The 20656-nt window shown below is 35.8% G+C and overlaps 1 protein-coding gene across 2 annotated transcripts in view; it reads right to left on the reverse strand.

The window, feature by feature from the left end:
• Positions 1–1158: 1158 nt before the first annotated feature.
• Positions 1159–20656, reverse strand: part of MED23 (mediator complex subunit 23) — a 37429-nt gene continuing 17931 nt past the window's right edge. For both annotated transcript variants that reach the window (XM_040552093.1, XM_040552092.1), the window contains 17 exons: positions 20345–20490; positions 19479–19724; positions 19164–19306; positions 18412–18586; positions 16542–16705; positions 15284–15408; positions 14613–14818; positions 13425–13605; positions 12424–12594; positions 11265–11481; positions 10214–10450; positions 8514–8679; positions 7472–7544; positions 6160–6374; positions 5174–5294; positions 2962–3093; positions 1159–2273 (listed from right to left, as the gene is read on the reverse strand). In XM_040552093.1, the coding sequence (XP_040408027.1) occupies positions 2100–2273; positions 2962–3093; positions 5174–5294; positions 6160–6374; positions 7472–7544; positions 8514–8679; positions 10214–10450; positions 11265–11481; positions 12424–12594; positions 13425–13605; positions 14613–14818; positions 15284–15408; positions 16542–16705; positions 18412–18586; positions 19164–19306; positions 19479–19724; positions 20345–20490 (2892 nt within the window). In that variant the 3' untranslated portion in view covers positions 1159–2099. The remainder of the gene's footprint in view (positions 2274–2961; positions 3094–5173; positions 5295–6159; positions 6375–7471; positions 7545–8513; positions 8680–10213; positions 10451–11264; positions 11482–12423; positions 12595–13424; positions 13606–14612; positions 14819–15283; positions 15409–16541; positions 16706–18411; positions 18587–19163; positions 19307–19478; positions 19725–20344; positions 20491–20656) is intronic.

A 20656-nucleotide genomic window follows, 5' to 3' on the forward strand; every position in this document is an offset into this window, starting at 1 on the left:
TGTAAGATTACTCTCAGCAGTAGGCAGGATGGAGGTAAACCCATCTTGTGGAGAATCAGAGGGGTAAGTAAACTAACAGCAAAAATTTACAATGATCTTACCCTGTTTTGGTGCACCTTCAGAAAACATTGCACGATTTCAGGTACAGTCCACAAATACTAATATAATCTGAACGGTCTTAGTGCCAAAATCCAAGTCAAATATACTGATCTCCTTTATTGCCTACATTTTGATGTGCTTAAAATACAAAAATCTCTTATCAACTCTGGTAACAGTTGCATGCATCAAGTGATTGACTTTAAAAAAAATCCTTTATCCTTACCATAAGATGATGTATTATTGTTTCAATTTCATTAATCCTCTTCCAGGTTCTCTCTGTACTATCACATCAATTAAGAGGGAAAAGCATGTAGCTTAAAGCCTCCTAGATGTGTTTGGAAGATTTTGCAAATCCCACAGCTCTAGCAAGTCCTTAAGCAAACTTGGTTATAAGAAAGAAAAAAAAACACCATATTTTAAACACCTAGGACAAGAGCACAATATGGCTTCTAAGTTGTTAAATCTTGGATAAAAATGTTGGTAACTCCAAAGATTTGAGTATTCATGATGCATTACACACACACAACCAAACAATATGAGATTTTCTGAAGAAGTCTCCCTCTGGTGTTTAAATAGGGAATGCAAACTTTTTCTAACAATCTGCACTGACTCAACCAGCTATATAATAATATGTCATTCAAGTCTCCTAAATAAATATTCTCTATAAAAGTCAGATGAGGTTTAAATATTTAAAAGGACACTCAGGGTCCACATCAAGCTAAAAATGTATTTCAGTATGAAGTGTACAATCTAGATGATGGCAGTTTCCAGCAATGCAGGTTTGCCGTCCCTTTTTGACAGTCTTCATAACCAACCAACCAAAACACTTCCACCCGTAGAACCAACAACTCCTTTTCATAACTATCACATTTTTAGAAAGGCATAGATCAAAGATAGAAATCTGACTCTGAAATGGGTTGAAATTGGTGCTACTGTGAAGCTGATAAAGAACTTGGGCCATGGAAATATACTTGCTATGGTATCCTTATTTTTAACATAAAATGTATGGAAACCAAATAAACACTACTACTACAGTCATAAAAGGTTGCTTTTTTTTTGGTTGTTTTGTTTTTAATTAAAAAAAAGTTTGTCAAATGAGTATTTACAAAACATTTAGTCTTTCAATTTCTTATCAAAACCCTCAGAACACAGTACACAGAAAAAACTTAAAGTCAAATATTATACAAATCTAAAATATAAGATATCGATATTAATAAAATTCATACGATTGACCTGATAAAAATTACACCATTTCCCAAATAAGAAAGATAAAATAACAATCAGCATAGCTTTAACTGAATATGCAGACTTTCATAATAAATTCATTAGAGACAGCCTCTGGGTAGTAATCTAGTCTAGTAACTGATGCTAGATCAAACCCACTGCTTATTTGTTGAATGTAAACTGTACATATAAAATTTACAGATATTTTCAAAAGCTCATAACATCTTCCCAAAGACTGAGAATAATTGACCCAATGCAACTGATGCAATCTTTTTTTCTAGGAGATTTTCTGTATAATAACTTAATTTGTCTGCCCAAAAGATGAGAAGAATTTAAGTTTTGTTGGACAAAAAGAATACAAACTTCTAATAACGCAAAAGCCAAATTTATAAAGGCCTTTTTTCTACCAGGCTACATGTGTTGAATGTCCTTTCATTTCATAGACAGAAGGAAGGATAAGTCCAGGTGACTCAGATCTGGATAGGGAGCAGGAATACTGTAAACTCTTCAGAAATCCACGTACTTGCATGCAGAGAAAGTTTACTGAGTGCTTTCAAGGAAAGGTAACATATACCTTATTTAGTGTCTGATATAAATAGGCAGGGAAACTGGCGTGCACACAATTAGACAGCTTCATTATGCAAAAGAAAATGAAGCAGAAATTTGCACGCAGTTCTCTTTCCTTTTACACAGCATACTAGATTTCAGATCAGATGATGTTCCACCTTGACTAGTAGAAGGAAACCATCACACCAAGGCCGACCTAACACTTCATTTCACTGTGTAACGGGCAAAGCAACATTAACAGGCACTTGGCTAGGCTGTGGTGCTGGTGAGCCATTACTGAGAGGTTGCTGTGGAACAGCTGCTGGCTCCATTTTGCTGATGTGCGTTATGAAACGCAACCGAAGCTTCAAAGCTGGTCTTAAATTACAAATGATTTTCTCAACCTGTAAAATAAAATAATAATAATAATAAATAATAATAGACAGAAATGCATTTGGTAAAATAGAAGTATTTTGACCACTGTACCTGACCATTACATACGCACAACTAAAAAAGGAAAAAGATACAGTAAATCATGGTATTTATGTTAACATTCTATTCACCATGCTAACTTATGGACCTCTTGTAATAGCTGTACACCAAAGCTTTGCAAAATGATTCACACTAATTATGCTTTAAAGAAGTTCACGCTGTTATAAAATAAACTAGCTGAATTACTTTTCCACCAACTATGGATACATTCTTGTTTTTGTCACAAGTCAAGTTACATTAACTGAATCAGAAACTAAGGAAAAACTTAAAAGTTATGGACTGAAATGAGGAAAAAGCTGTCAAACAACCAAAAGTTTATACAGCTTTCTTTCTACTGGTTACTTAATAATGGTACTTTAAAAATTTCAAGCTGTAATCTTCTTTCACACCACAGAAAATCCAGAAATCTGAGATACTCAGCCTACTGTGTCTAAAGGTTTCAACTGTATAAAAGGATACCAACTCCTCAGTTTGCATATAGAGAGACCAGTCAACAATTCAGCATTTTTTTAATGCTACATATGAAAATCACTCCTAAAAATATTAATTTGCCATAGGGAAAAAAGGATAATTAAGTATCAGTATCTACTGTTTACTTACTTGGTCTTTCACACTGTCACCTGTAAACATATACTTCATATGATACAAGAAATCACAGATAGGATCCATGTAGTTCAGGTGCGAGCTGTACTGATCGGCATTCAGGAGCATTTCATAAAATGCCACTCCAATCTGTCTCCACAGACACAAAAAACACCCAAAATCAAAACAGGTTTTGAAGTGCTTTAGAGCAGAAACACAGTTCAACAGTGTAATAAATATATATACTGCTTTTTAAGTACCTGTAATTCCTGTTTATTTCTTGCAGAGGCAAATGGGCAAGTCTAACCAATGCCATTATGCTTGGCTAAATGATTCTTTTTTCCGAAGCTAAATTTCAGCTAGTGTAGTGATGGTATTTTGGTACGTTACATAACTAATGCTTGAACATCACTGACTGCAATATGCTTTGAATAAGTGCCTACAAAATTTGCGAATGTTCAGGAAAGTAGACATTAATAAATACCTATAAGAAGTTTAACACAAGAATTGAGTCTTCTAGAGAGAAGAGACTACAGATTACTGTTTCAGCTTGTACCTAGACTACAGCTAGGTCTTCGGCAAATGCATACAGTGCATTTTAATGGTTCAAGCATTCTCCACAGAGAGATGAATTCTCTACAACTAGAATGATTCAGCATACTTAATAAAGGAGGCTTTGTGTGCAAACCCATGTAAGACTATGACCATTTAAAAACGGCAATGTGAAATTTGAACTTTGTGACTTGTCATTTTAGTCACATGACAGCTGCTGCCTACTCTGAAGGGAGTAACTCATCATGATATTCTGACACTGAAATCAGTTCCTTGCAAAGGAAAAGTAGTAGTTTGGGAATGTTAAGAAACTTAAAAAACTATCATTTTTCCATCTTTTCTTGTATTTTGGTTCAATGCAGAGAAAAAAAGACAAAAACCCTTCCTTCCTGAGGGAGGAAGAAACCAGTCAAAGCAGTATTTACTAGCTATTTACAGTATTATACAGGAGCCTATAAAAAGATACTGCTCCACACCTAAACAGCATTTTCTATTGCCCTCCAGTACTTAAGCACTGTTTCATGAAAAAAATAGTAATTTGGATTGACTTTTATTGTAGCTATAAGAAAATGAGAAAAAAGAGAAAAGAATTAAAAAAAAAAGAGAGAGAGATCAGTGGATTCCCAAATGATCACAGAATCATTTAGGTTGGAAGAGACCTCAAAGATCACCTAGTCCGACCTTTAAATGATGTATGTATTTTTGTTTCATGCTTCTAAAGTATACTTAAAAAGAATCAGAAAATGACATAGTTCAGTAGGAAAACTGAAGGAAATATGTAAAGAAATATACAGAAACACTACAGGATGATTATTTAACTAATACAGCTCCTTACAGTATCCTGTATTCACAATACATCCAAAAACATGGGAACAACAGTTACAAAGCTCACTGTTTATGCCTTCCTACATTTTGTGACTTGTTCACAAAATGATGTATGTAAACTAAACAGTTTATAAAGAAATGAGGGAAAATATTGCATCACCTGATCTAACGGGAACCTAAGAAGATTAAATTGAAATCCCCAGCACGGACATGGGTAATTTGGGATAAAAAATAATTAGTAGTGGTGGTAAACCTTTGTGTTATGTTGATCGAACTCTAGAAAGAGATGAGATGCATACTTGCCATACAGGCTTAGCAGAGATTTGCTGTCAGCACAAATACGTAAAGACACATTTCCCATGTTTAGCTAGTCTTTCCCTAAAGGACTGGGCTACCTGCAGTTTTTTAGCTCATCTGGCTACTGGCCAACTCCATCTCTTTTCTCCCTTTCTTCCCTCCCCAGCCCCCCAGTGATATCAGTGTAAGAAACTGCTTGCGCTCCCTCATTCTCACAGTACATAGCTCTTACTTACCTTCTTTAACCTGCATAGAAGCTTTTAAAAAACACATTAAGTCTGATGCACATTTCACATGCAATTTGAAAGCCAAAGCAAACGTGTCTTTAAAAAGAAGTGCTAGGTGTTTCATCCTGAACCAAATGGACAGGGTTTCAGTTAACAAGGTAGCTGAATAGCAACTCAGCAATTCAGATCCTTAAAAACCCTGTTTTATTTGTATAGAATTCAATTCTGAATGTTTATAAGAAAGATCTCTGTTACAGTCCCCTCTTTAATGTAACTGACAAGCAAAAATAACATACACCGTATAAAGTAATCCAAGAGCTACACTTTACCTCTATCATGCATCGTGTCCTCTCCTGCTGGAACCGTTGTAGAAAAGGACCGACAAGGTGGTAAACGTAGAGTAACTGGAACTCAGTTTTCACTATGGGTATCAATACTTCTGTGAGGAACCTGCAATATTTTAAGATACATCCTATTTGAATTGCACTTTTTCTCCCCCCAGCCCAAATTTTAACCAAAACAAAGGATTCTCTCTCGCAGATCTGAGTCTTCATTTTAGACATTACAACATACTTCAGAAAATACTAGCTATTTCAGTGAAACTCTAGAATATTTCCAGACATTATCACAAGACTAGAACCTTGTCTCAAGGAGACAAACAATCCCACCTGAGCTTAGCAGAATGCCACGTACAGTGAAAAAGCTGTGCTCTAAAGTTTTAACAACAGTTTTAAATCAACAGTCACGACTGACTGACAGGAATACATCATACTACCTTCACTTCTGTCCAGTATGTTACAACTTGGTATTTGTAAATGACATCTGTTAATTCTGTCACTAACACAGCACTGAGGAAAGTCTAATCAACTTCTGGTACTTTTTACTTGCCTTAATGACTAAGTGGATCACTACTGCATCTTTCAGTCAGTAAAGCATCTCAACTGGCAGCCACAGGGCACTTGCCAGAATAAAGGACACACTTACCAATTACAGTTGATGCTTTAAGACTACTCTAGAGTCAATGCCTTTAAGAAAAGCTGAACATGAAAGGAACAAACAAAAGCATAAAAGCTAATCAAAATTTAAAAAGGCAGATGAAAGGCAATCACACTCTATATGAGAGCTCTGAAACTTACAGACACAAGAGTCGTGTTGGGGAATAAGGAGCTGGAATAAACCTTGTGATTTATCAGGTGGGTTTTGGTGCTACCCCCTGGATACTTGCTTGTATAAATACTACCAGTACAGCTTCTTTACCTACAATATGCATGGAGTTCTAAAGACAAATTAAATCATCAAGTATCACTGCACTTACTTAGGAATAAGAGAAAGCTGTCCAATGCTAGAATGATGCCAGACAGCATGTGCCAAAGCCAAAGTGTAGCTACAACCCATCTCAGAATAAGATTGGTGACATGCTGTGAAGTCAAACAGCTGGAACGGGTAACCAACCCACTCTGTCTCCGATGTCAAGCTGGGACTGTTGATAACACTCACAATACGATCATGGAGAACAATCCAGTATGGCTCCTGGAAAAACAAAAAGTCTGAATTCCTTCTGAAAAGAACACCATCTAAGATAATGCTCCTTATCTTTTCTCTACCACTATCACATTTCTAAGATGTTTTCAACTACATGGCAGTTTATAAATCTGTCTGACAAACCTAAAAATTAAGAAGCATAATACAGAATACATCGTTAGTGGGCGTGGCACACTCAAGGGTGTGGCATTATCAAGACGTATTTCATGAACTTCATTATTTAGAGAGCTAATGTAAAGGGCTCCAAAAGAAACAGGGCAGAGATGAAAAGCCTTAGTGAAAAGAGACCAAGAATTTTCTGAGTATAGGCACAAACAAACAGACCAAAAATCCAACATGGAAAAAAGAAAACAGAAGGGTACAAACGTCAGAGAATATAGATGAAGGTGCAAGGAGAAGACACAGGAGAAACACATGTATGAAAAATAATAAAAATAAGGACAAAATTAATGTTGCCTTTCTTCCAAGGAAAGGAACCATTTTGCTGGACAGAAGCCCTTGTGAAAATAACTGTTGCACATATAAGCAACATATAAATGTTAGCAAGATTAAAATTATTCACACATTCCTGGTCAGATACCGTAAGTCATTATATTCAGGATATCAACATTTCTACTGAAACGTTCTCTAATACTGCATATACTTGCTTTTGCAGTCTTAGGCACATCTTATTTACATGATTTAAGAGGTACAGGATGTGCAAGTGTAAGCATTAATAAAAACATTAGATTTGCATCAGAAGTCTTATGAAGATTCTCATCTTCATAGCTCCAGTCTACAATTAATATTACAGATGTGGGATTTAAATACGTTTTAAATAGGAGTGATTCACTTCTTTTTCTCCCAGACTCAAAACAAAATAGAAAAACAGAAAGCCTGTTCACTTTTTCCATGCTGGATAAGCAGAAAAAGATGTTTTTCTAACATGGAAGTAGCCTTCAGAATGGCTCTCTGAGGAATCTACGAATGTTGGCTGTCACATTGCAAACTACAAGACATTTTACAACATGCTCGAGGAAGACGATAATCTTTACGTGGAAAAAAGATTTTTTTTTTTTATTTCAAAGTACAACGTATCGACTTACTGGTAAGGCTGTGATAATTAGTCCAATAGCATTCATCCAAGCTGTGATATTCTCTCTCGGCACCAGGGGCTGACTACAGAGAAAAAGAGAACTCAGTCTCAGAAATTCACAATTGCAGCTTGTGCTTTTCGCGTACCTAGAACAAGGTGTACTTATACAAAGAACATTTCTCAAGTTGAGAGAACTATACAAACATATGCAGCTATGCAGGAGAGTCAACAGACAATATAAATACCACTATGATGTTACCAGCAAAATTTTATTCAGACATGATTTTGCTTTTGTATCATGTTTTCTTCAAATACTGTAATCACACTGTGATTGCTACAAAACAGACTTGAGTGCTTAAAGGCTACTTGTCCCTTTATTGACTACTTCCCTCCACATGCCACAAACAAAGATAACAATAATACATTACTAAGCTGAACAAGGCTGAAAAAAAATCATTTCAGTTTATCAGTGCTTATCAAAGATGACATCTGAGTCACTGCAAGAATACTAGGTCCTTCCTTTCACTTCAGTTCTTTTCACGGTGACTGAGCTAGGAATCAAGAAAGAGAACTATGGGTAAAGCTTAATGCATCCTTACAGAACGCCAGCCTTGGTACACTACTCCGTTTTAAAGTATCTCTGATTTTACACTGGCATCACAAGGATCTGGAATCCTGCCAAGGCTTCCTGCCCCTTTCTCTGCATATCAACTTTTTTCCTCCCATGCCAGCTTAAAGGACAACAGCCTTTTTCTAGTCTCTGTGCCACTGAACCCACTGGATAATTCCTTAGCTAGTGTGAGGTCTTCCCTCCATCTTTTCATTGTGCTGAATCAATGGTTCCTGAAGTACACACAATCCACAACAGTACAGGAATCCAACACACCATTTTTCTGCTTGATCCCTATAGCTTTGTTTGTCCTCCAAAAACACCTAATTAAAAATGTCATTATTTATACTTAAAAATTATAAAACTCAATGAAAATGAATATTGCAAACTACCTTAGCGATCTCAAAAAATTGCAGAAAACAGTTTCAGAGATGCAACGTACCTCTTCAGCACAACATTTAGCAGTGCATTGCCCACATCCTTTCCTGGAACTGCCAGGGCCATGAGCTCAACACAGGTAACATGAAGAGCGTGGGCAGCTGGGTTAGGAAACTCATTGAATCTCCAGTCACAGTTTGGAAACGGACCAGGTGATTTCCCTGCCATAGGTGACAATGATTAAGGAAAAAAAAACTTCCCCAACAACGACTAGTGTAAGCAGCATGGTACTTAAAAATATAACACATATACATATATAGTTGAGTTGAAATGAAAGATAAGCTACTGAGAACTAATAAAAAAAACACAGTTCATAAAAATAAGACATCTGGCCAAGAGCATCAATATAAGTCATTGAAGGATTGCACAAATACATAGTTACAGATGCACTACACACATGGTCATGCAGAGGATAAATTTCCCTGATTAAGAGGTGGAACAAAACAACACCAACCATCTCATTCACCATCTGCTTCCATGACAAGATGAAAATAACAAGAATTTTCTATTCTGCATAATCTGAAACCATTAATTTGCTTCAGTATATGATCTCCTAGCAGAACTCCAGGGTGACAGTTTATGCAAAGTGAGCACCTGCTTAGTCTGAAAATACTCTGCTTTCACAAGGAACACTAGCTCATCTGAGCTACATACAGAAAAGATCTCCCACGACACTGTTGACATTTGCATAAAAGCAGGGTTTTTATGTATTTTTAGCTTTCTTTAGATAGATCAAGTAAACTTTTTCCAAGTTACACATAAAGGAAAGGCAGGTTTGGGAAGATAAGTGAAGGAAGAGACACGACACCCAGAAAACTGGCCAACTTCCATAAAACTAACCCAGAAAGAGGAAGTGTCTAGCACTGTTCTCTAGAACATAGCTGCATGGGTTCACCAGATATTTCCACAGGAATTTAAATTAACTGCGATCATAACCATAAAAAAGTAAAAAGGAACAATTAAGAAAACTTAGGCTTGTGTTAAAGATATAATTTCTAGTTATTCCCGCCTAAAAACCAGATTGTCAGCAGTAGCTAACAGCACGTATACTGACTTTCACCTATATATATTCAGCTATATACATGCCTAAATGTGGCACTGCTTACAACATATTTTCTTAGTAATACTGCTAATGGCACTAGAAAAAAATTAATCTTACGTTCTACATTGTTCTTTACACAATCATGCTTTATGTCAAGCTGATTTTATGAGGCAATTAGAATTCAATTTAGAAGGCATTAAGCATTTAGAAATAATGGAATAAATAGTGAAGTTTTTATAAAGTTGTACTGTATATCATTTTCACCATATTTTTCAAGCTGTTTTTACCAGGAGAGCACAGTCCCTGCATAAAATAATAAAAAAATACTGAAGAAACACATTACAACTTTGTTTTCATCTTTTAAACAACGCCTGTAATTAGAAGGTATTGCTCTGTACTGGCCAAAGAGACCACTGACCTAGTATATACGTGTATATATACGTACATATTAAATCATCTGCAGTCAGTTCTTTATCTGCTTAACTGGTTTACTGCTTTGACATTCTTCACACCTCTAGAAACAAATGCATACAGTTAAAATATACTGAAGTAGCCTAATATGAATTTAGGCTGAACGGATGGAAATTGAACTTTACATTTTGATGAAATGAAGCTATGAGACACTGGCACAGCTTATTTCATGCACTGTTTAAGAAGGATATTGTCTACTAGTCTTCCAATGAGTTTGCAATAGTAAATGTCATCAGGAATCCATGGATTATCTTCTCGGGCATTCATAGCACATTTGAGATAAGTATCACTTAAACACCAGCCCAGTGGGCGATTATCTTTGAGAGAGCCAATTATGGCATGAACAAGCTTTCTCTTGAGGTTTGTGCGCTCTCTGAGATGCCTCTCGTAATAGTGAAGAGTGTTGTACAGGTAAGTCACAGGACGGTCTGCCAAGAAGAAAACAACAAAGTGAACAGGATGTTTTTTTAGCATCACCGTTACATTTCTGGTTGCAAACACGAAATTAAAATCAAGAGCTCCCTGAGACTAAATTGCAGGTATTTCAAAACAGTGTATTTGGAATGGATTCATGTGCTTTACCTCACTAAACAACACTGATTCTCTTTTGTCTTCCATTTATACTTTGATGTGTGGGGAGATGGGTAGAGGTTAAGCAAGAAAGTCAATATTAACATATGAACATTTAATAACCTATCCGACATTAATCCACTTAATCACCTCTTCATATAAAAGGTATTAAATAGGAAGACTCCAGGTATGGAATCACAGTAAAAGAATATTGTAAAATGTCTGGCCATAACATATCTATGTCATCTATACAAAACTTACTGTAAAAGTGCAATAAAAAAGTAATAAAAAACAGGTTAAATTATTTCACCTTAAACAAAGGTGGATGGAGGAATTTTTTGTTTGTTTTCTGTCTGTTTCAGTCTTGGTAACGGAAAGATTGTTAAGACACAAGTCCAAGTACTCACTACTAGAAGGGAGTGAAAGGGAAAGGTGTAAAGCAAGCATGAACTAGCAAAAGCTACCAGAATAAAAGTAAGTTCACTATTTGTAGGCTGAAATACACTAACCAGGGAATGCACTTCTTTGTGGAAATGCGCATAGGGCTCAAAGAATAGGAAAGGATTAAACATCACTGTGCTAGCAGATTAAAATTATGAATGAAGGCGATGAAGGAGAAAGAACAGAATTGTCACAATAGGAATAAAAAGTCTGCATTCCCAGATAACTTACCATGAAATTTGTATAAACCTCCCAGATGATCCAATAAAGTTTCTAGTGACTTAGACACTGGAAGCAGTTCCAGAAATCTATGGATTACAATGTCAAACACTGGCAGAAAGCGCAGACATACATTTCCAAAATAAATTGGTAGGTACTGTGGCTGGATTTGTACTGGGGGATTGACTTGCTCTGCCAAGCCTTCAAAATACAGCTTTTCAGGGTATTTCTGGAGGGAAGAAATCCAACAAAATTAAAAGCTCTTTCTTTAAAAGCACTGCATTAAATATTCAGAATCGACACTGCTTTCAAAGGACACTTCATAACCCTTATTATCATACATGAATGCAATGAGAGGTTACCAGTGTAAATCTTACTGAAGAAAATTTATCTCTGAGTGAAATTAAATAGTGGTTATGACTCCTACATACAACTTCTTCAGGAAAAAAAAATATACAAAGTTTCATCACCACTTGAAGGGGCATAAGGGAGCATTAAGGAAACCAATGCAAAGCTGAAAGCAGGCAGTGACTGTGTTTTCCTTGTCAAGTGGTTTAAGAGAAAATCTAGGGGAATCAGCACTACTAGAAGTTTCTGCATTATGTACTAAGTCAGAACACTAGAAATAACATGCATGTAATTACTCCCTGGGAAACTGCAACCTTAGGCATTCGTAACACCAGGGGAGCTTGGTGCGCAGACTAAGAGATATAGGAGGGAAGGTGGAGTGGAGTGAAGACAACGCAACCAGGCTCTGTGCCATCACTACAGGGATGGGGAACCCGATGATGAGGAACCAGAGAACAGATACCTTTTCCTGATGCACAGGACCTCTATTCTAAATGAGTAAATTTTTAATTATTTTTAAAATAATTAAAATTTTAATTATTTTTAATTTTTAAAATAATTTTTAAAATGATTGGGTTTAGTTTTAAAAATTTCTAACCAACCCTTCAGATGCTTCCATCTTTAGATATGATTGCATTATAATTTTAACATTATTACATAAACAGTGTTATTTTTTTCATACTAGTCCAAATAAATTACTACTTATAAACTAACTCCAAGAATCTACAGAACTGTCCTGTAATTTACAGGACAAAAGACTTTTTAGCTGATCTGAACTCCATAGCATAGTATTACAATAAAAGGATTTTATTAGCTTTGATACCTTGTGATAACTCATATGCTTAGTATGCCAGTCATTCTGCAGCCAGTGCTCTGGAGAATTCTCCTTCACAAAATCACTCACTCTGTTTCTGAAATCATTAGGCTTGAGTAAGAGTAACTGAATTATGAAGTAACAGACTTGAGCTTCATTTCCTTCATGACTACGCATAGCCTTTAAACAAAAAAGATCAGAAAACATGGAATTAGAGTTGATATTACTGTCTGCTTTAGAACCTTTAAACATTGGCTAGCCTACGTTTAGCACATTAGATAGATCTGCATGCAAATTCACACTGAACATGTAATCTATCAACTGTAACATTGGAGTGAAGACACACAACAGAGGTATGCTCTGTCATCTCCTGTGAAAACTAAGCATCACATTTTCATTCCAACAGGCAAAAAGTCTCAAAAAATTTCCAGTGGAAGTATGTTAACAAGAATTCTAGTTCTCTTTTGGCTCTCATTTCTCTTCTTGAAAATATCCAATTAATGACAGTGAATCTAAAATTTCTTCAAGCTTCTGGCCACAGACATGTTTGGACTAGAGTTTTAAAACCCAATTTAATTTCCTCTGGGTAAATTATGCTTTTCTTTATTTTGCAGAATAACCTGGAAAGTCAGAGAATGCCATTTCTCCCCTATTTTTCTGCATGAAAAAGGCTGAGTTCCAAGCAAAAATAGAAAACTCTAATGGGTACAAGACTTCGCGTTTGTTTCCACACCATAGCATAATAGCAATAACATACAGTAATACCAACTCAATGGTTGCCTTTAAATAACCAAGAAAAGCTTTCTCTGAAGATTCAGAGAACTGTACGACTGAGTTCTATGTTGCTTACAGAACTAATCTACTGTTTTACTCGATTTTGGGGTTAGCAAATAGTCAATACATAAAACCAATGCATTTTTTAAAAAGATTGCTCCCATAAAAGTGACAAAGAATGCAAGGACCAAGTTCTGTGAAACCTCTCACATCCTTTCTTTTAAGGCAATACTTACCAAACACAATATCAGCCTATCCAGTGTTACAATGTTGTATTTCCATACCATATCATTCAGAATCTCAATGCATTTATTAAGCTGCTGGCCTCCTGCTGAGGTAGAGAATTCATACACCAAGAAATCTGCAAATGTCCTGACATGTGCCACTAGAGCTCTGGCCCCAATTCTTTCTAATACTCTGTTGTGGAAGAAGAAAAGTCTCTCTTACAAGGATACTTGCACAGATTATAAAAGCAACCAATCGATGTTAGTATTCTTAATACATTTTTAAGCAATCTATTTTATAAGAACACGTGAATTTTATACAAATGTTTGCTTAAAAAAAACTTACCTTATTAAATGAAAACAAAACAAAACAAAACCAAAACAATCCCCATCCGCTGAGCAAGGGAATTCCAAAGTCTGGACGCTAATAAGAAGAAATGACTCAAGTTCACCAATTCTTACCTGTAGCATTCTGCTCAGAATACATGCTTTAATTACGCATTTTTACGCGCATAACCTATAAAGTTACACAACTCTTAGCATGATCTTCTGCAACACGGTTTTATCTTCCTGTACTGTGTGTTTTTAGTATAACCTTAACATTAAAATAGTTATTTCCTGATTGCAAGGAAGAGTAACACGTGCTATTATAAATATTCATTGTTTCAACAGACCTAATGAGGACTGAAAAAGAATAATCTTACTTCTCATGACCAGAGCTGATGCTATTATTACAGAGAACAAGTCAAAAAAATGTAGGACTACTTATATAATTTTAATTTTAATACAACATTATATATATATATATATATGTGTGTGTGTGTGTGTATATATATATATATATATATATATACACACACACACACACGCATATATATAATCTTCTATTAGTGTATAAAGGCTAAGTAAATTGCTGAATTCAAACACCTCACATCCTTGTCTACACCTCTCTCACCAGGAAGAATATACAGACTACTGTGTGCAACACCAAAAGAAAAAAAAAATCAGCTAGGAGGTGTAATCAACCTTAAACAATGCAAAATTATTACTATATACCAACACCTAGGCTCCACTCCTTTTTTCCCCCATGCTTCAAATTAATAGAAAAGTAAAAATCAAGCTCTAATGCACAGGGCCTATGTCCTCAGAACCGAAAGCATTGTTGTAGTAACTTTGAAATTGCACAGCTTTTAAGCTCACCTGTAGCCAATTTGATTAATGTGATCTGTCTCTAACAGCATCTTCCACAGAAGACAAAGGAAAAGTGGGGGTGAACCTTGCACGGAAAAGTGAGTGATTATACCGTTCTCATTGGTCATGGACTTCCACTTTCGATATTCTTCTTCCACATTCTTCTTCAAGTTAAAACGGCTTTCCTGAGGTACATTATTCTGTTTGAAGAACACCTGAAATAAAAGTAGGTTTTGGTGTGACTGAGAGCCTAACACAAAACATTGCAACAGGTCAACTTTAGCCTGATTTAGCAGGTTTTAAGTTTCTACTTCCTTGTACAATAAAAACCTACTAGACAGGGTTGTTGCCTCACTGTGACACCACAGTGACTGTTTTGTCTATAACAAAGTCACATTACAAATTGCCACAAGAGAAGAAGCTTCTCCATTATTACTTTTTTTTGTTTTGAAAGATATGATTTACCTTGCACTGGTACTACCAGCTCGCCAAACTTGGCCTAAGAGCATTCCAGGAAAAGCTAATGCATTTCTGAAGATCAGTGTTACAATCATACTGGTTTTTAGTGACTTGAGATAAAGATTGTATGGATGGGAGAAGAATCTCATGAACATGCAAATGGCAAAGAGAATAAGTTTTCTGTATTTCTAGTTATAAAATCATCAGTTTGAAACTATTACCTGCAGTGGAGCTGGAAAACAGCTTAGTGTATGTGATGCCCAGTTATGTGGAGTAAAACTCATGATAGTCTGCAATATATCCTTGCACCAAGTTCCCTGAATTGAATCAGAGCCTGTGAAAAAGTCTAGAAAATGGATTGATGACATTAGCATTTCACACACACAAAAAAACCACTATTATTTCTTACACATATTTCTTCTGTAGTAAAAGGCATTAAGCCTCTGCTCATTCAACATGGTTCCCCTTTTGATAAACTTCTCCCACCCCCTTCTTTTGAATCTTATATATTTTGTAAAACAAGCTATTTTATGCTATTAAAAGTAATGAAATTATTTTTAGCTTTGAGCTAGAAATAAAGCAAATAATTTTAAGATTTTATATTTAATTTCCTGTAATGACAGCAAGACATGCTTTTGCTAGTTAACTCATTAGAATTAATTTTAAAAAATCCTGAGTAAATTAACGATGGAAAAATTAGTAGACGGCCCTTTTGTATTGCTTCAAAGATTCCTCAGCAGTACCTTTCTCAATTAAGCTGTAGAAACAAAACACAAAACTCATCTTCCTCCAGCCCCAATGTTGACTAAACATTAAAGATTGAACGAAAGTTAAAAAAACAAAACCCTTTCCCTTTCATATTTCCTCCACCAGTTTTTGTGAAATCAGTTGTTTTAGTTCTCCAGTCTCCAGACTAAAACTGTACTTTTCCCATTTAAACAAAGGAGCTAGAGAAAATATCCCTCTCCAAGCTATCAAAAACCTGACCACTGTCACTGCAAATTGTTAACACATTAAAATACAGGTGAAAAGCTTCTGCCCCTTCCCTTCCCCAAGAAAGGGGATCCAAAACACGCATTACTTTGTCTTAAAGGTAAGCTATATAGTTGGTGGCTTCTGCATGAGCAACATACTTGTCCTCAACAATCCGTGATTGTTTTTTTTCCTTAAATGGCACATATTTAATCAATCCAAACATTTAATGATGAAATTGAAAACAAGACAGAGAGAAGAAGCTGGTCACACTATATCTCTGCATAAAAAACAGCTCTTAACATCTGATTTCTGTTATAAATAGCAGCCCCTTCCCTAAAAACAATCCCAGTATTTGGAAATAAAAAATTTGCCTTTTTTTTTTTTAAAAAAGGGGGGTGTATGTTTTTGACCATGCCGTTTCTGGGATATTCTGTTAAATGGTATTTAGAGAAGAAGCTTGACTTTACCATTCAGTTAGATTATATCTCAAAGTACCACTATTACCTGTCACATGTGTTGCCCTTGCTAGAGTTAAGATCAAAGCCCTGTTGAGTTCTTCTGATTCTGCCGAAAGAACTGTTTTGGGATCACTGAGGAATCGTGTGAACTGTGGTTGGACTTCCGAGCTGCCCAAAGCTGTGATCAACCTTAGAGCAGTACTCTCAACGCTGAAAGAAGAAAACAGCCTAGTTAACAAAGAATGCTTATACTACTGCTTCTAAGATTCCAAAAATAAATACTCTTCCACCACTTTCTGCTTCATATAATACAGAAGCATTTGTTTTGAAAGCAACATTCTTAATTTTCTGACAAAATTCTCCGCCACACTCCCACACTGTTTAATAAACCTATCAGCCATTTAAGTACTTTCTTTTCAAATAAAGCTCTCAAACTTTGATTTAGTGAAAATTCCAGATGCAAAGCCCATCAAAAAGACTCAGGAGTCTCTCCAATTTAGAGTTCCCCCTTTGTTACCTTTTGAACTTCTTCATCTAAACATGAAATATATGGAAAAATAATACATATATACGCAAGAACAGAGCAAAAAAGCATGAATAAGGCATGGAAAATTGCAAAGCTATCACCTTGAAGCAGACAGCAGTAAATCATCCTTATTAAAGGAATGAAGAAGTACTACTTTTAATGAGAAGCACTTTATCTTCCAGCACTCTAATTGGGGAGTTCTTTTCACACCAGATAGTTTGAAATAGTTTAAGAGACTTTTACAACATTGTGTCTTTGAAATGCCAAAGCCATATATTAGTTTACTCCAATCTAGTTACATGTTATGCATACTTAGGTAGTCTGATTAATGATCAGGTTTTATATTTCCCAACTAACAAGACAAAACAGTACCCAGGTGAATAAAAAAAAAGATCTTGACTGAAGGAGAAATTTATCTTCACTTGTTCTCTTCATTCTTTCTAAAGGATAAGCAACTGAGCAATTTGAATTTGGACTTAGAAATTAGTTTAATTAGACTTCCTTGATATGAACCAATGAGGTTGCTCTCCCTTCCTCACAGGTCTCCCCCCAAGAAGTATCCTTCTGTAACAATAAATGGACTTAAAAACAAACAAACAAACCAACCCCACATTCTGCATACAAACTGTATCTCAGTCTGCAGCTTAACCTTTAAGAAATACAAAAATAAAAATGTCACTTTAACAGTAAGTTAAACTCAAAGCTTTTCCCTAGAATTAACTGTGTATCAGCTCTACAACTTCAGCTACTAATTCCATCTTTCCTGTATGCAGATTAGCCTTTGTTTTACTGTGTGGCTTACACTGATGTAAGACGTACCGTTTTTTGATCCATTCAGATTCACATAAAACCACCACAGCTTTGTGCTAACTCCTTTACATATTCAGAATGAATGAGATTATTTCTTTGATCTGACTGAAAATAAACTATACTAAAGAATTAAGTGGAACAAATTTAATTCTTGTAATGGAATTACACATCTTCTACAGGAGCAAGCACAGTCCCCTCGGGCAGACAAACTAATCACTGTGACTGCAAGAAGCAGGCATTGCCCTTTTCCTCCAGTGCAAGAAACTCAACAGTTTTCTGACACTTCCTGATATGATGGTGCTGGCACACGTTACTGTGTGAAGAGAACCTGTCACCCCTGTGACACTGCTATCATGCCTGTGCAAGAGAGGCTGCCTCATGCAACTCTGCAGAGTAGTACTGCTAACATCTAACTATATCTCCGAAACACAACCTGCTGAGGTTCCACAAAACACCACATTCACAGAACTGAGACTGGAAAGTACTTGCATCCAATTTCAAACACAGTTCTTAAACAACTTTCAACACAGGTTGAAGAAGCAATCTGAGATAATGATTAAATATGGTAACCATCACTCACCACAGATGAAGCTGGTTCTGATTAGTCTGCGGCACAGCAGCCAGGGAATGAAGATGGCTGAGCAGCTGGACTCTGTAATGAGGCTGGATGTGATGCATGCGATAGCTAAACATTTCTAGTAGAGTGTGCAAAATTCCCCATGCGTGAGATTTGAACACTGTTGGCAGGAGCTGACCTTATGAAAAAGAGTTTGTAAAGTTTAGTTTTCCAAGTGATTACACTTCAAAAAAACAACTACAGAGTATACCGTGGATAGATCATTATATTTATTTGCAAGTCAGATTTTTTTTGAATCTCCAAACAGCAGATGTGCAAGCACTGCTTTAAGAGGCTGTAAACGTGTAGAGCTCAATAATCTCATGGCTGAACATATACAGCAGACATCTGAATTATTTTATGAAGTGAAATTAAATATAATTTCTGACCAATTTAGTACCTTTACTTAAGGTTTTCTATTAAGCATTTTTTGTCTTTTTACTTTTATTCTTCTTTATACAAGACAGATAGAATAGGAAGGTCCTGACAGTACAAGTGATGATATAAAGGGACTGCAGCACTCTCATCTGAAATTTACTGCAGCACTAGGGTAACTATTATGGTTTTTTTGTTTGTTTGTTTTTTAATATTAAGGCAATTTACACATGTATTCATGATGTTGCATCATTAGATTCTGATATGGCCTCCGGTTCCTACTGAAAGAAAATGCTACTGAACTAAAGGAAAGTGGGAGGGGGGAAGAAAAGCTTTCTTACTGATAAAGCCTTTGATGCCCAAGGACTCGATTTCCATGTAAACCAACAAGCGGCTATAGGTTTCCACGAGAGCAGGAGCCAAGGCCACACTAGATTTTGCATGAGCCAACTTAATTACCCTTGTAGCTATGCTATGAATCAAGCTGAAGAAAGAAACAAAATATTTTTTGATCAAAAACAAGTACTTGAAAGTTAAGAAGTTTATTATGTAAGTCCACAAATCTAAACATGACATTTTCAGACAGAGAAAAGTTGTCCTGATGATAATTACATAAGCATTAACAGGTTAAAAAAAAGGCTCATTGGATACTGTACCTCATTTTTGCATGAACCGTGAGTGAGTCCAAGAGGTTCATTGGCAATGGGGTAATAGACCCTGATGCCATGCAATTAGTCCCTGGAAGAGATATCCTCATGTTGCCATTGCCATAAATAGTCTCTACCAGGACACCCATTGGTAAAGTGAAACACTCTGAATTGGTTGAATAAGCATTACACAACAAGGCAATCTTGTAGTCATTCATCTGTAAACTCTTATTTCTTAAACTCTGTTGCAAAAACCTGCGTGCCAAAGACAAATTATATATTAAGTAGGAAGAAGCAAGAAGAAAAATACACATGCATTCCAACATTAGAACCACAATATCCACAGATTAAAAATCGATTATAAATAGTGCGAAAAAAGAAAAATATTTATCAATTGCATCACATCAAATAACTAGGTCTTATGCCATAGTTAGTTTCACTGTTTAGTAAAAACAGTTCTTATTTTCAGTTCATATTTTCTTCTGTCACCTTAGGAGAAAAATACACTTTAAAAAAAACTTTTCCAGACAAAACTTAGCCCCAGTATACCTCTTATGCACACTTTCCAAGCCACAGCATAATAAACAAGGTAGTCAATTTGCTTTCCGGTTCTCTATCAGTAGAAAAGATAAATCACTCTTAGACTTAAAACAATTTCCTTTAAGCTATAACAGCAGTGCACTTTTTATGAGGTGTTTTGACTTCGAGATTTTAGTGCTTTTATCCTTTGATAACCCTTATCCCATCAGCATTCCATCACAGAATACATTTTGAATACAGACCTGAAGGGTCCTATTTCATTATCTCTAGAAACAAATCAAAACATAAAAAAAAACAAACAACAAACTCACACACTCCAAACAAACAAAACTCACTCATGGTGAAGTTTAAGAGAATGAGGAATGGGAATCTGTAACTTGGAGTTGTCACTGTGGGCCTTCCGATTCAGATGAATCCATATGCAGGTCATTGCAAAAGCATGAGTTGACTGGGGTTTGTTAATGTCAGGTACAGGAATACACTAAAGAAAGAACACGTGAATGTAACATGTTGCGTGTATTAACGTACAGAAAACCAGCTTAGATAGCCGGTAGTCACAAGGTTAAGTTTTTCTTCTTGACTTGCAACACCACAAGCAACATATTTAGATGACAGATTCTATTCCTCGTCAATCACTTTAATTCGAG

The sequence above is a fragment of the Cygnus olor genome, chromosome 3, assembly GCF_009769625.2.
Source record: "Cygnus olor isolate bCygOlo1 chromosome 3, bCygOlo1.pri.v2, whole genome shotgun sequence".
Lineage (NCBI taxonomy): Eukaryota > Metazoa > Chordata > Aves > Anseriformes > Anatidae > Cygnus > Cygnus olor.